At 43.0% G+C, this 13,548-nt stretch overlaps 1 protein-coding gene across 1 annotated transcript; it reads right to left on the bottom strand.

Annotated features, from left to right (window-relative positions):
- Positions 1-3,482: 3,482 nt before the first annotated feature.
- PRMT6 (protein arginine methyltransferase 6) lies at positions 3,483-4,629 on the bottom strand. The gene is given in 11 exon segments (XM_036273444.1): positions 3,483-3,642; positions 3,645-3,681; positions 3,683-3,749; positions 3,751-3,796; positions 3,799-3,939; positions 3,942-3,980; positions 3,983-4,066; positions 4,069-4,155; positions 4,158-4,217; positions 4,220-4,314; positions 4,316-4,629. Coding segments are annotated over 11 exon segments (1,074 nt in total). The 5' UTR covers positions 4,627-4,629; the 3' UTR covers positions 3,483-3,535.
- Positions 4,630-13,548: the final 8,919 nt, after the last annotated feature.

The following is a 13,548-nucleotide window of genomic DNA, read 5'->3' as shown; positions in this document are numbered from 1 at the left end:
TCATTAGCTCTGTTAGGAACACCGGTACAGGGTTTGTTTCAATGACTGCTTACTCTCTGTCAGCCTTGAGAATCTATATACTGAAGGTGGATCTTTGAGTTCCACAGGATAGATCTCTAATGAGACTATCTTAAACTAAGGACTTCTTTCACTCATCACAAGATTAAAAAAAGCCATCCTGGAGGTATGTATTTATTTAAAAAAATATATAAGCACACAAGGATTAATTAAAATTTTTGTTTGAGGTAAGGAATTGAAAAACTTATGTTCAGCTCGGCCGGTTGAGCATTGACCCATGTACCAAGAGGTTATTGGTTTGATTCCCAGTCAGGGCACATGCCCAGGTTTCCGGCCTGATCCCCAGTGAGGGGTGTGCAGGAGGTAGTTGATCGATGTTTCTCTCTCACATTGATTTTTCTCCCTCTCTCCCTTCCTCTATCTCTAAAATCAATAAAGGAAAAAACAAAACAAAAAAAACCTTATGTTCAATTGTTAAGAATTAGCTATGTGACCGTAGGCTAACTCTGTATATGACTTTTTCTAGTATGTAAAGATAATTACCTGTCCTCCCTAACACCATGCCATCCCAGTATTTATCCAACTGTAATTTATTTATTTGATTTTTCTGGTTTATCCTCTGAACATACCTATTTGGAGGCAGAAACTGTTTCATAGGCTTGTATCCTAAGTGCTTATTACATTACAGTGTATACTCAATACAACTTCCATTGGTTCAGTGAATTAAAGGAAATCTTTGGACAGTTTCACAGTGCTGAATAAATGTAAGCTATTCCAGGAAAGCAGGTAGAATTTCACCAGGTGCCCTTCCTTAGGGCTGGTAGCTCCTTCCCGTGGCTCCCACCGCCCTAAGCAATCAGTACCAGTTCCTACAGGAACTGGACAGTGCCTGGAGGTTGATGCCTCTCCCACTCGCATCCTTCTGCACGTGTCCTCACGCCAAAGGGCTTGGGCTTCCTTTGGATCCTCTGGTGTTGTCACACACTGCTTGTCATATACAGCCTTGCTGGAGCTGTCAAACAATACCTGAAAAAAACCAAAATGTTCAATATTTATTCTGTAGCCCATTTTGCCTGTGTCCAAACGCTCCAGGTTTGCATACTACTTTTCTATAATCACAACGGCTAGGAGATCCTGAGTTCCTGTATTCCAGGTACTGTGTGCTTATATGTATTAACTCATTGTTTCCTCACATTTCAATTGTTATCCCCAATTGGCATGACAGCACTAGAGAAAAACAGGTTAGTATTTTGCCCAAGGTCAGACAGCTTGGTAGAGCTTTGGTTCGAGCAGCTGTCTGGCTCCAGCATCTGGACTTTTAGCCACAATGCTATGCTGCCTCTTGACTAATTGCTTTACAGTGGTTCTCAACCTTCCTAATGCCGCGGCCCTTTAATACAGTTCCTCATGTGGTGACCCCCACCATAAAATTATTTTTGTTGCTACTTCATAACTGTAATTTTGTTACTGTTATGTCTTAGGCGACCCCTGTGAAAGGGTCGTTCGACCCCAAAGAGGTCGCGACCTACAGGTTGAGACTGCTGCTTTTGTAACTGTAGTTTTATGATAATTCATTTTTCTTTTGGGAAACAGCAACAATGAGAACTTTAAAGTGTACTTTGCCTAGTTATGAAACTTACCTTTTACTTCTACAGTTATCCAAAGTTTTAACTAGTGTTCCCTTTGTGTGCTTATACTGAGAGTAAGAAAACATTTTTTAAAATGGAATTTGGAAGACTTTCATTCGCCCATACAGCAAAGGGATTATAGCAAGTTATAAATAAAAACAACAAAACACACCAGAAATCTACTCAGAACCGTATGCTAAAATTCTAAATAAATGTTTGACTTACAATACAATTGACCTTAACATAAGAAGCTGTTTTAAACCTCTAGCTTAAACCACACCTAACTTGCATTTACATAGGCTATTAACTATCTTGACATCAAAGGTAACAGCTTTAATTGTATTGCTTGCCACTGAAGGATCTTGTAAAGTCTATGATTTTGTACATTTATGGTTCCCTTCATAATGACAGATATTCCTGTGTTCTCCAAATTTTAGCAAATTAGTTATAATACTTAAGTACTTTAATATACATTGAAACAAGGTGCAGAAAACTCATGATAATTAAAACTGTTAGAGTACTTCAGAAGAAGTTTTTCACACCTGTTTTCTATAAGCATACAAAAGCCAATAATCTGAAAAAACTCAGCATAGTTTGAATGACCCTGAAGCTATATTCTGAAAGGGCTTTAATCATTTCCTTAAGAACTGACCTTATTACAAAGGCAAAAGCATTATCACTCAGACAGTACACAAGACTTCTTACTTCATCTATAAAAACAGAATGCCAATGTTTTATTTGCCACAGGGATGAGGGGGGAAACATCAGTGGAATAAATCTGATAACATGACTCACACTTCATTACAAATTACTTCCCTAAATTCACCACTTTCCCATTGGGATGAGCTAAAAAATAAACACTAAAAAAAGAAACGTCCTAACAAGTAGGCAAGTCACATGATCCACGTAAATGAGGGAAGTTTAAAGAATTAGTAAACTTTTCTAGCTGGGGGAAAAAAATATATATATATATTTTAACTTAGTGAGCTTAAATAATTTGCCCATGGTGATGAATAAGCCCTGACTCAGGTTCTGAAACGTCCTCTCGCAGTCTGTTTCATAAAATTACACAAAAACATATTATGGAACATACAGGAAACAGTTTCTTGGTTAAATCTTAATACTCAAGGCAAGAATAAAAATTCTACACTACTTCCCTTTCAGGTCTTTTTCTCAATTTCTTAGGGAGGCTGTACAATTACATATAAAGTCTATTTTACTTAATGATGTGTTCAGCAACTTTAGCACTCTATGGAAGTAGTAAGTGTAAAGAAAACAGGGTTAAACTGCTTCCTCATTCTCTTCCCTCATTGGCCAGTAGTAAAGTTTATTCAAAAAACAAGGACAAATTACTGTGGCCTAGAGGCCATTAGGAAGGGAGGGAATTCAGAGAATTAAAGAATATGGCTCTGGAGAGACATTAAAGTCATACTGGAAATTTATGGAGTCTGACTATAAACTCTTTGCCCTTCTCCCTGGCTTCAGGTTTAGTTAGATAAGGTGTGACGTTTCAGGGCTGTGCATGGAACCTTCATAAGCTGACATTTTATTCCATGTTGTTTTGTTTTGTTTTTTTCCGTGAAACAAACAAAAAATAGAAATACAAGTGCTTGGTACCACGTAATTTTGAGGCTTAAAAGCCTATTAACAAACACTCTGTTTCCATCTTAGGAGCATCAGGGTCATTTTGAAAATAAATGGTGCCAGAAGAATCTCCTCCAAGGGAAAGGGAAGTCACTCTCCCTCCCCAGGGGCCATGAGGGAAAAGGCAGACAGAAGATAATGCCCCCTACTTGGCAGGTGGGATTTCCCTTTCTCCTGCGGCACCCCCTCGCCTCAACCATGCAGGTCTGGCAGCCTCAGGAGGCAGCAGGGAGAACAGGTGCCGCTCAGTCCTCCATGGCAAAGTCTTTGGTCTTTTCCTCCTGGTCGCCCACTTTGTAGCACAGCTGCACGTGCAGGAGGCGGTGGCTGTCCCGGGAGGGTAGCAGCTTCTCTCTCCGGAAATGTCTGTATCTTGCTCCACTTGCACGGGGCTCCTTCAGGTAGAGGAGAGCTTGCTTCCAGTGCGTGACCGGGTGAAAAGGCGAGGTGGACAGCACCAGGGTTTCCCCGAGTCCCTCCGGGGAAGCTCACCTGGAACCAGATGGGAAGCCTGCAGGGGCCGAGCCCTAGCAGCTGAGGAGGCAGCGTCCGCCCGCCCCGCCTCCAGCTCCTGCTGCGGCCGCGGGCCAGGTCCAGCCGAGCAAAGCACTGCGCCGGGCGCACGTCCTCCCGGACAGGTCCTGCACCAGATTCCCCAGGGGCCCACGATGCAGCGCGAGGCGAAGCCCCCAGGCAGCTCATGTCTACACCACAGAGCTGTTTCTCCTGGTTCCAGAAGCCCAGGCGCGGCTCCAGCATCTGGGCGCTGATGGGCCCACGAAGAGCTGGGCGGAGGCCGGGAGCAGACCGCCCTCCTCCAGCCGCTTGGTCCGCGGGTGAAGCACGGAGCTCAGCGTGGACTCTGCAGGAGGCCGTAGCCCATCCACTCGCTCACGAAGACATCCACCTGCTCCGGCAACTCCACCAGCCCGGCAGGACGTGCACCCGGTCCTCCAGCCCGCCGAGCCGCACCACCTCCCGGGCCTGTTGCCAGATGGCGCTGCCCCCACCGCGTACGCGCCGGCCCGGCCTGGACACACAAGATGCTGAGAATGCCGGTGCCCGCGCCCACGTCCAGCACCGTCTTGCCCCGCAGCGCTGCCCAGTTCGGCAGGATGCCCAGGCGGTAGGCATCCGTGCGGACGCGGTTCGCAACCATCTCCTCCTGCACCGATATGTCCCAGTAGCTCTGGTAGAACAGCTGGTCCAGCTCCTGCTGGCTCCTGGGGGGTCTCAGCAGGGCCACCTCCAGCTCTCAGCCATCTTCCTCTTCAGTTCCCTCCTCTCCTGCGCCGCCGCCCCCCGACTCAAGCTTTCTCTTCTTGGGCTGCGACATCTTGGCGGCTCGGGCGGACTCCCGGCAGGCGCGGCGGCGCGGCGCGGCGGGGCGCGGGGGCTGCTGGGACTTGTAGTGCGCGCTCGCGCTCCCTCTGCCTGCGGGCTGGGGGCCGGTGCCCGCCGTCGGCCTCCGCGCTCCGCCGCGTTCTCTCCCTGGGTGTGCCGGGATCCCTTTCCCACCCGGCGCCCCAGCCTGTGATTCCTCACGTCCCCCTGCTTCCCTCGGCCCTCACTCCTGTGCTTCCTCTCCCTTCGGCAGTGGACACGCCCACTGAGAACTCAACCCACGTTTTGTCTTTTAAGCCCAATTCCCAGATTTCCTTCCAGCGAACCATCTGGGCGGCATCTCCCCACGTTAGCACCTCCCTTGAGCAGCCGGGACTCAAAGCCCTCCAGACCTGAGATTTAGAAGCTGCACCACACGTTTTTCTTTTCTGTTTGAGTGGAGCAAAGCAGGTGTAAGTGGAACAAAGACAACACCTAGCAATGTTAAACCCTGGTCCCGACTCCAAGGAGACGGCGACTTCGTTGATTGAGGAGGGCAGGCGATGTAACTGCTCTTGTTTTCCGTTACCCACTCACCCAGCAGCAACAAGGAATCTTCACTGCTCACCAAGAATTAGGGTTCTGGTCGAATTTTCAGGGAAATAGTTACTTGGCGTTTAGTCCTGCCTTGTTGATTCTGTGGTTCACTCAAGAGTTAAATCTTGGAAGGGCTCAGGTCAGTGAAGCCCATGGCCACGTGTAGTCTGATCCCCAATCACACCTCCCTCCCCGCAGTAATAACGGAACCCTTCATCCCTTGACCACTTTCCACTGCCACCCCTTATTTTTTCCTGTGTCTGGGCAGGGTTGGGACCCCCCCTCTTCCTCTTTCAGTCAATCATCAGCTACTAATCTCTCACCTCTTTGTTGTTCATCATAGAAGGAAAAAATATTTTTAAATATGTGTGATGTCGGTATGAGCGTCTGTGTTCTTAAGAAGGTGAGAGTAACATTTTTCTCTGCTAAAAAAATCACACGGAAGAAAATTGATCATTTTCTTGTAGTCAGGAACTATGTCTGTTTAACCAATGGGCCTGTCTCTATTCCTTAAAAAAGTTCCGTCGCCCCATTCTCGCTGTTAATCCGTCACTTAATGGAATAGGTTTATTGACCTGACATCCCCAACTGTACTTCTAAGGGCTCTCAATTCTGGCTGCTCATTACAATTTTCTGTGGAGTTTTTTAAAAAACACCTATGCCCAGTGTCCCACTTCAGATTAATTAAATCAGAACTCCAGTGTGTGTGGTGTGTTGGAGGGGTGGGGCATATACTTTTTAAAAGCGCCCCAGGGAGTTGAATGTGTAGCCAGAGTGAGAAACACTGTTTTTCACTAAAATAATCTTAGTTAAATTTTGCTTCATTATTTTCGTTGGGTAAGTTATCTTTTTTTTTCAGGTGCCTAAGCTTATCTATTTAAGGCTAAAAACCCTCAGAGGAGTTCCTTCCTTTCTTCCTGGTTTAATATCTTGTTTTAAGAAAACAGAGGCCCAGAGCAGGATATGGGGTTCCGGTTTGTAAAGACGACCACTTGAATACGTCTAGGCTGTTCCTTAGTCTGTTCTTCCATTCTTTCCTTTCTCAAAATCGTTTCCTTCCCTTTGAAATCTATTCACTCCTCTACCCGATTTTCAATTTACTTGTGGTCTCTTTTTAGAAACTTCTGAATATAAGTTTGTTGGTTCTACCTTCAATATATCTGAGCCGTCATCTTTTCTCCTTCTCTTCCACCAACACCCAAGTCTAACCGTCTCCTTTGTTGCTCGGGCATCAATCTCCTAAGGGATCTCTCAACTTCTAGTCATACCCCATATCCAATCCGTTCTCCGTGTAGTTAGGAGAATGAGCTTGTAAACACCCAAATTGAACCCTGTCATTCTTCAGTAACTTTCCCTTCCGGTTACTGAAATAATCCCGTAACTTCAAGTAACTTCCCATCTCATCTTATACTGTTTTTCCCAGCTCCTCACTGGGCTCAACAGAGACTGGCCTTTATTTAGTATCAGGCCTCTTTCCTGTCTCAGGTCTTCACTTACTCTCTTCCAGGGCCTGGGAAACTGTTTTTCTCCTTAGCATATCACTTCAGTGGTTCCTTCTCATCCATCAACTTAAGTATTATATCCTAAGAAGCTCTTTCGCTGGCTACTTTAAATACTACTTTCTAACCCAAGACACTATGTATTCATAGCTTTATTGTTATCTGAATGTATTTATTTGTTCATTTGTTTTCTGTAAAATAAAAGCTCCAAGAGACTTGGACTTTTGTTTCCTCACTGTTGTGGTTCCTTGCTCTAGAATGGAGCCTGGCAGAAGAAAGTACTCATTACTCTTCAGGGAAGACTGTTGTGGAAATAATTAAATTGCTATTCACAAGGGAAGGAGAAGAGACTGGCTTTTTGTGGTTCAGTATGACAATTGGACTCTGGTAAACTCTGAGATAACTCCAGGTATAGATGCTTCCAGATGTAAGAATCGTTTCATTTGCAAACACTCCTAGCCTTTCCAGATAGGATAATGGTAAGCCCTAAATATTATGCCCTAAAGGGATTTCTTTACTCATCTTGTCTACCACACTGAGCTGTATTAAGTAGGACAGGGATCTAGATCATAGCCCTTCTCTAACATTGCAACTCTGCAGCAAACCCCCTGGATGGGAGGAGAGTTGGAGCCCTGGGGGCAGAGTGTTCCATGTGTTTGCAGGTCGGTGATCTGCTCAACACATCTAGTCAGTGCCCAGACCCCATGTTTTTCAAACACATAATGGATCTTGAAATGGATTTAGTACATTTCACCAGCATTAAAAATAGAAAGAAATAGAATAGAAAATATTAAATGCATAAAATGAGTAAAGATGGGTATTATTTCAAAAAACGTGTTTCAGTTTTATGTATGTATGTCCTGCTCCAGGTTACAGTGCAAACGATTGAGATCCATAGCTGACTGTTCTTCAGAAGCACTGTGAACTGTGACTCTTTTGTCCTCTCGCTGACCTTTTAGGTAGTGCTCAAATGTTATCATTCATTTGGAGCTTTTTCAACCAGTCTGTGGCCTGATAAAATTTATATATAACTCTTTTTCTCTTCATTTATCCCATTGTACCAGAGCTATTTATATACCTGGCTTTTCCATGCCAGTTGGTGGACAATGGAACACCAGGGCTTTGTATTTTTTACATTTATGTTGAAAATCTAGCACTTTGTGCTGGAATCTGAAACATTTCCACATTCCAGACTGTTGGTGCCGAGTACACAAGGATCACAGATGCGTTTTTGTATGGCTGAGGGAAACATGATTATTTTTCATGTGTTTATCTAATCTTTATTTAGTTAACAAATATTCTGGACTTCTGCCCTGGCCGGTTTGGCTCAGCGGTTGGAGCGTCGGCCTGCTTACCAGAGTCCTGGGTTCGGTTCCTGCTAGGGGAATATACAAAAAAAAACAAAACAACATTCTGGACTTCTAATCTGTGCTCAATAGCTAAGAAACCGGGGCCATATCAATAAACAAAAAGACAAAAATCCCTATCCCCCAGGAGCTTATATTTTTGTGTTAATGTTACATTGTCTATAAGCAAATTATTATACTTACACAAATTATCATATCAATTTAAACTCTCAAGTGTCTTCCCTATATTATTTTATCTTGGATTTACTGATGTGATTTCCTCCCACAAATACTTATTTCTAATTTCTTTTCATTTTCCATTTGAAGGTTTGTAGTTTAAAAGTGCATTTTAAAGCTTAGTATAAGAAGGTTATCCCTTCAGGATTTCAAGAGTTCATTGTTATTCTCGAAGTGTGTGTTGAGGAAGGGCAAAAGAGCAATGATATGAAAAATGTTATAAATATCTCTTTGATGTGCATACACATTTGAAAATGTAGTTCTCACCATTCTGCAGTGTATTGGAAGTCGCTAGCATAGAAAGAGGTACTTTGTCAAAATAATAATAATAAAAATAATAAAAAATAAACCGTTTATAAAAAATGAAGATAAAAGGTGATTTTTCAAAAATTGAAATGAATTGGAATATCAAACATAAAAAGCCCCAGTGCATGCTGTCCTCTTGATGTGTGTGGTGTGTTTTGGATCCATGGTGCATGGACCCAGCTATTAACCCTAATACTAAATCTGATGAATGGCAAAGTCATAGTTCCTTGATGGCATTATTATAAGTAGTTGTGATTCTTTTTAAAATGTTTGTATTGAATTGTTTAGGCAGTGGCAAAAGGGATACTATGAACTTAATCAGTCTAAATTTATTGGGCCCTCTTAGAGTATTGAATATGGCATTTTACCAATTTCAAGTATAAATATAGGCTATGACATTTTAACAATTTCTACTATAAATCAGACTACTGTAATGAAAACAGTACAGAAAAAAGGAGGGGTGTAAATTACAATATGGGGGAAGCTGCGCATCAGTGCATCTATGGAAATGAGCGTCTGCTCACCGGCCCCAGGAGTAATATGAATCAGGTGGCTTTAAGCCTTATAAATGTAACTTAATAAAATCTTCTCTTTCTCTCTCCTTTTGTGGAAACATTTTGTAAGGATGCTAACTGTTTGCTTAAATTGGACGCTTATGTCTCATAGTATTCTGCCACCGAGAGCATTTAAAGTGCGTGGAAGTAAATATAGTCATGGTAGTCTTATGGTTCTGAAAGTGTGCCTTGTAGACCAATAGCATCAGCATCACCTGGGAAATTGTTAGGATTATGCAAGCACGGACCTCACTCTGTATTCAATGGATCGGCCTCTCTGGGGCGGGGCTCCGCTGCCTGTTCTAACAGCTCTTGCGGTGAGTCCCTGCACACGACGTGACTGCACTGGGCCGTGTGAGGGCGTGTACAGCGGAGGGCATGTTACACTACCCTGTAACAAACTACTGTAAACTTAGCAGCTTAAAACAGCAAACATTTTTTTATTCCGTGGTGTCCCTGGGTTAAGAGTTAAGGCTCTGGGTCCTCTGCAAGGCTGCGCTGAGGTGTGGGTGGGATTGCATGTTTCTGGGGTTTGGGACGCTCTTCCAAGCTCACCTGGTTGTGGGACTGAGGTTTCCCTCTTCTTCCTGCCTGTCAGATGGGGGCGGGGGGGGCACTTCAGCTCTTAGAGGCTGCTGGCAGTTCTTTGGCACATGGCACTTTTCCAGGCTCTGACCTCAGGGAGGGCCCTAGTCCAAGTTACTCCCTTGCTGTGAGCTTCCGAATCCTGAGTGGGAAAAACCATACCTGAAGCGTGGCTACTTTTCTAGTCTGGATCCAAGAAGAGAAGACTCCTGGAATTTTAAGCCGGGCTGAGCTGAGCCTAAGTGGACCCAGAAGAACGCTGCAGTCTGCTGGGAAGAACCCAGCAGAAGAACCCAGCAGACTGCAGCTCTCATGTCACGAAAGCAAGGAATGAACACGTTTGTAAGCCACTGAGATACAGGGGGTTTGTTACTGCAGCCAAAACAAAACTTCTGATCACTAGGTTGTGCACCTGAAACGAATACACTGTACATCAACTGCGACTGAAAAATAAATTATTTGAAAAACAAAGTTTAGGAATACAGTAATACATACAGAATACATGATCAGTGTAGAACCATGGCCCAGGTCAAGACATAAACATTCCCAGTGCCAGAACTGGCCCTATGTCCCTCCAGCCCTGCACTTTTCCTCTTTCCCAAAGGCAGTGTACTGGTAATAGTATGAAAGATTCAGTGGCCTGGTTTTGAACGTCACATACATCTAATCATGTAGTGTGTGCTCCATTGTGTCTAATTTCTTTTGCCCACTACACTTGTGAGATTCATGTAGGTGACTATGGGTAGCAGTATTTCTTCACTTTTGTTGCTCTCCTTTATAGTATTTTGTTGTATGGACATGTCATAATTTGTTAACCAGGTTTCTATTTTTGCATGGATCCTCTGAGATGGGAATAATTATTTCTACCAGGAATTTCATAGGTGTTTTTTTCTGAATAGTTCTTTTGACTCTTAATATATTCTACTTTGTATAAATAGTTTATTTTTATTATCATGTTATATAGTAACTGCCTAATAACACCTAAAACATGTGTTTAATGTGTGCTAGGCATTGCCTAAATGCTTCGTATGCATCATTCATTCTTTCATTTACTTATTCATTCAACAAATATTACTGAACAACTGATACTCTGTATCAGAAAGTACAGACAAAAATCCCAATTTTTATAGAGTTTACATTTTAGGGAATTATTTCCAATTCTCAAAATCTATGAGGTGGATATTATTATCTCTATTTTCACAGTTTGGGAAACCAAAGCACATAATAGCTAAATCCATCTCTTATTTATCTCTTCTACTGGATATAACCCCCTCATAGGCAGAAACCAGTTCCTTTACATCCCCATAGTGTCTAGTGTGGCACCACAGATTTATTTCATGCTTTATATACACCAGAGACAACCCAGTCTTCACAAAACCTAGATGGCAGGTATTATCAATAACTCCATTTAGAGATCAGAAAATAGACAAAAAGAGGCCAAGAGACTTGTTTTTGGCTCAGATTCTTTTGCTCTATACTATGTATGTAGAAATTCATCCATGTGATTGCGTGTAACGGCAGTTCTTCCATTGAGCTTGCTGTAGGGTGTTCTCTTTGCATAGAGAAGGTAGCTGAGTTCCTCATTCCTGTTCTATACTGAAACGGAAAAATGTAGGATTAAAAACACATGAGACATTGCGTTTTTGTCTAATCTTTACATGTGCTTTACTCAGGAGAGCTCGGTGCTGGAATAGTTTGTTATGCCTCCAACTGCCCAGGTCCAGCTCCAAGGTCAACAGTGTCACATCCTCTCCATAACTTTTAAGATTCTGGCGGGTTCAGAGTCTACTGTCTGATAGGACCCTAGACAAGCCTCCTATGTAAATTCACTCATTTATTAAAACTGCCACCTACCTGCCTGAATGGTTGACTATTTTATTCCATCTCTTTGCTCTCCTTGTATGGGGGCCTGTTCCAGATTTCACCCAGGAAGCTCGTGAGGGTGAGAGTAACAATACATAGAGCTCAGAATCCATGGCCAGTTTTATAATCCAGGTCTGCCTGTGGTTTGCCTGGATGCCGAGTGTCTTTCTCAAAAACTCAAGGCTCGTTCTTGTACTATCCAAATATCTTTCCTCCATGGCTCTGCAGATATTTAGTTTGCACTGAATTTTTGTTGCCTGTTTGGGGAACTTTTGTGTTACTTCTGATGAATACTGTGAGGTTCTCTACTTATGCCTTAGGATATCATTGGATAGTGTAACAACCATACTTAAGAATGAACTCATTTTCACTTTCATGGATATTAAAGCCCTTTGTAAAGTGCTAGAAATGACATTATAATTATCATTGCTGTTGTTAGGTTTATGCTTTCTCAGCATAGTCAACCTGAGGAAATATCTGTGTGACTGAATTTTTTTTAAATAGCTATATTTATTTATTCTTTGTTGATTTTAGAGAGACAGGAAGGGGAGGGAGAGATAGAAACATCGATGAGAGAGAACATTGACTGGCCGCCTCCTGCATGCCCCTCACTGGGATCGGGCCTACAATCCGGGCATGTGCCTTGACTGGGAATCGAACCAGCGACTTCTTGGTGCATGGGTCCATGCTCAACCACTGAGCCACACTGGCCGGGCTGTATTTTTTTTAATGTCCATTGCATTGAAGACTTTCTCCAAGGACAGGAAGCAAAATTCAACACATGCTTCCCAGCTTCTCTTTCTACTTTCAACTATGGTTTACAACTTTAAGCACGGCTATCCTACTGACAGAACTACCTTTTATCTCCTTTTTTACAAGATGAGATTGAGCTGTTTTGTAAGCTCATACACTACTGGCTTTATAGCCTTATTGTAGGGTTTGGGAACAGGTTGAGGCCTCTTTGTGTTGTATTATTTACTGTGCAGCTACATGAAAAAATACAATGAATACACTGAAATTAATAACTCCAGAAGGGTCTTTTTGTTGTTTTTAATCCTCACCTGAGGATATTTTTTTTTTTTCATTAACTTTTAGAGAGAGTGGAAAGGAGGAAGGGAGGAGAGGAGAGAGATGTGAGAGAGACATCAGTTGCTTGCCTCCTGCATGCACCCTGACTGGGCCTGAGGATCAAACCTGCAACCCAGGTATGTCCCATTGACCAGGAATGGAGCCTGTGATCCTTTGGTGTGCAGGCCGACACTCTAACCACTTAGCCACACCTAGAAGGGTGCAGAGAGATAGTATTCACACTCGATTATAGCGATGATCTATTACATTAATATAATGGCGATGCTGGTCAAACATAATATGGTGAGTAAAAATAAAGTGGCAGGCTGACAGAATTCCAGCTTTTGTGTTTAGAAAAAGAAGGGGGAAGATAAATGGATAGCAGGCAGGTCAGCAGCTCAGATGCATATACTGGTTTCAGCGTCAGCTCTTAGCAAAGGACACCAAGCAAGTGCACTTGCTTATCCTTTTGATCAACTAGCTTCTTAAAAACTGAAATACGCTTTACATACTTTGGAAAGAATTGCTAGCAAAAAGGATAAGAGGGAGGGTTTAAATAGAGGCAGTCCTCTAAGAAATTACTCCTTAGCAGTTTAGAAATCCAGAAAAGCAAGATAAACTTGAAATAAGCCTGATGAATCCTATGTTTCCCATTGTCTTCATGTAACAGGCACTTTGAGTCTGGATTAAGCTGTGCTCAGTAGTCACGCTGAGAAGCCCTGTTCTTTATTCATTCTCCACCTATCCCTCTTCTGACTGAACCGATGATTACTTTCCCACCTACAAGTGCTCAATGAAGTCATTGAATGCAATTATTGGGTGGAGCCCTAGTTCTTGGATTAAGATCATGGACTGCTAATGAGCCTTTGTGTGTCCTATA

The sequence above is a fragment of the Molossus molossus genome, unplaced genomic scaffold (genome assembly GCF_014108415.1).
Source record: "Molossus molossus isolate mMolMol1 unplaced genomic scaffold, mMolMol1.p scaffold_m16_p_20, whole genome shotgun sequence".
Lineage (NCBI taxonomy): Eukaryota > Metazoa > Chordata > Mammalia > Chiroptera > Molossidae > Molossus > Molossus molossus.
The sequence above is the reverse complement of the archived record's forward strand: the minus strand, read 5'-3'. Positions and strand labels throughout refer to the sequence as shown.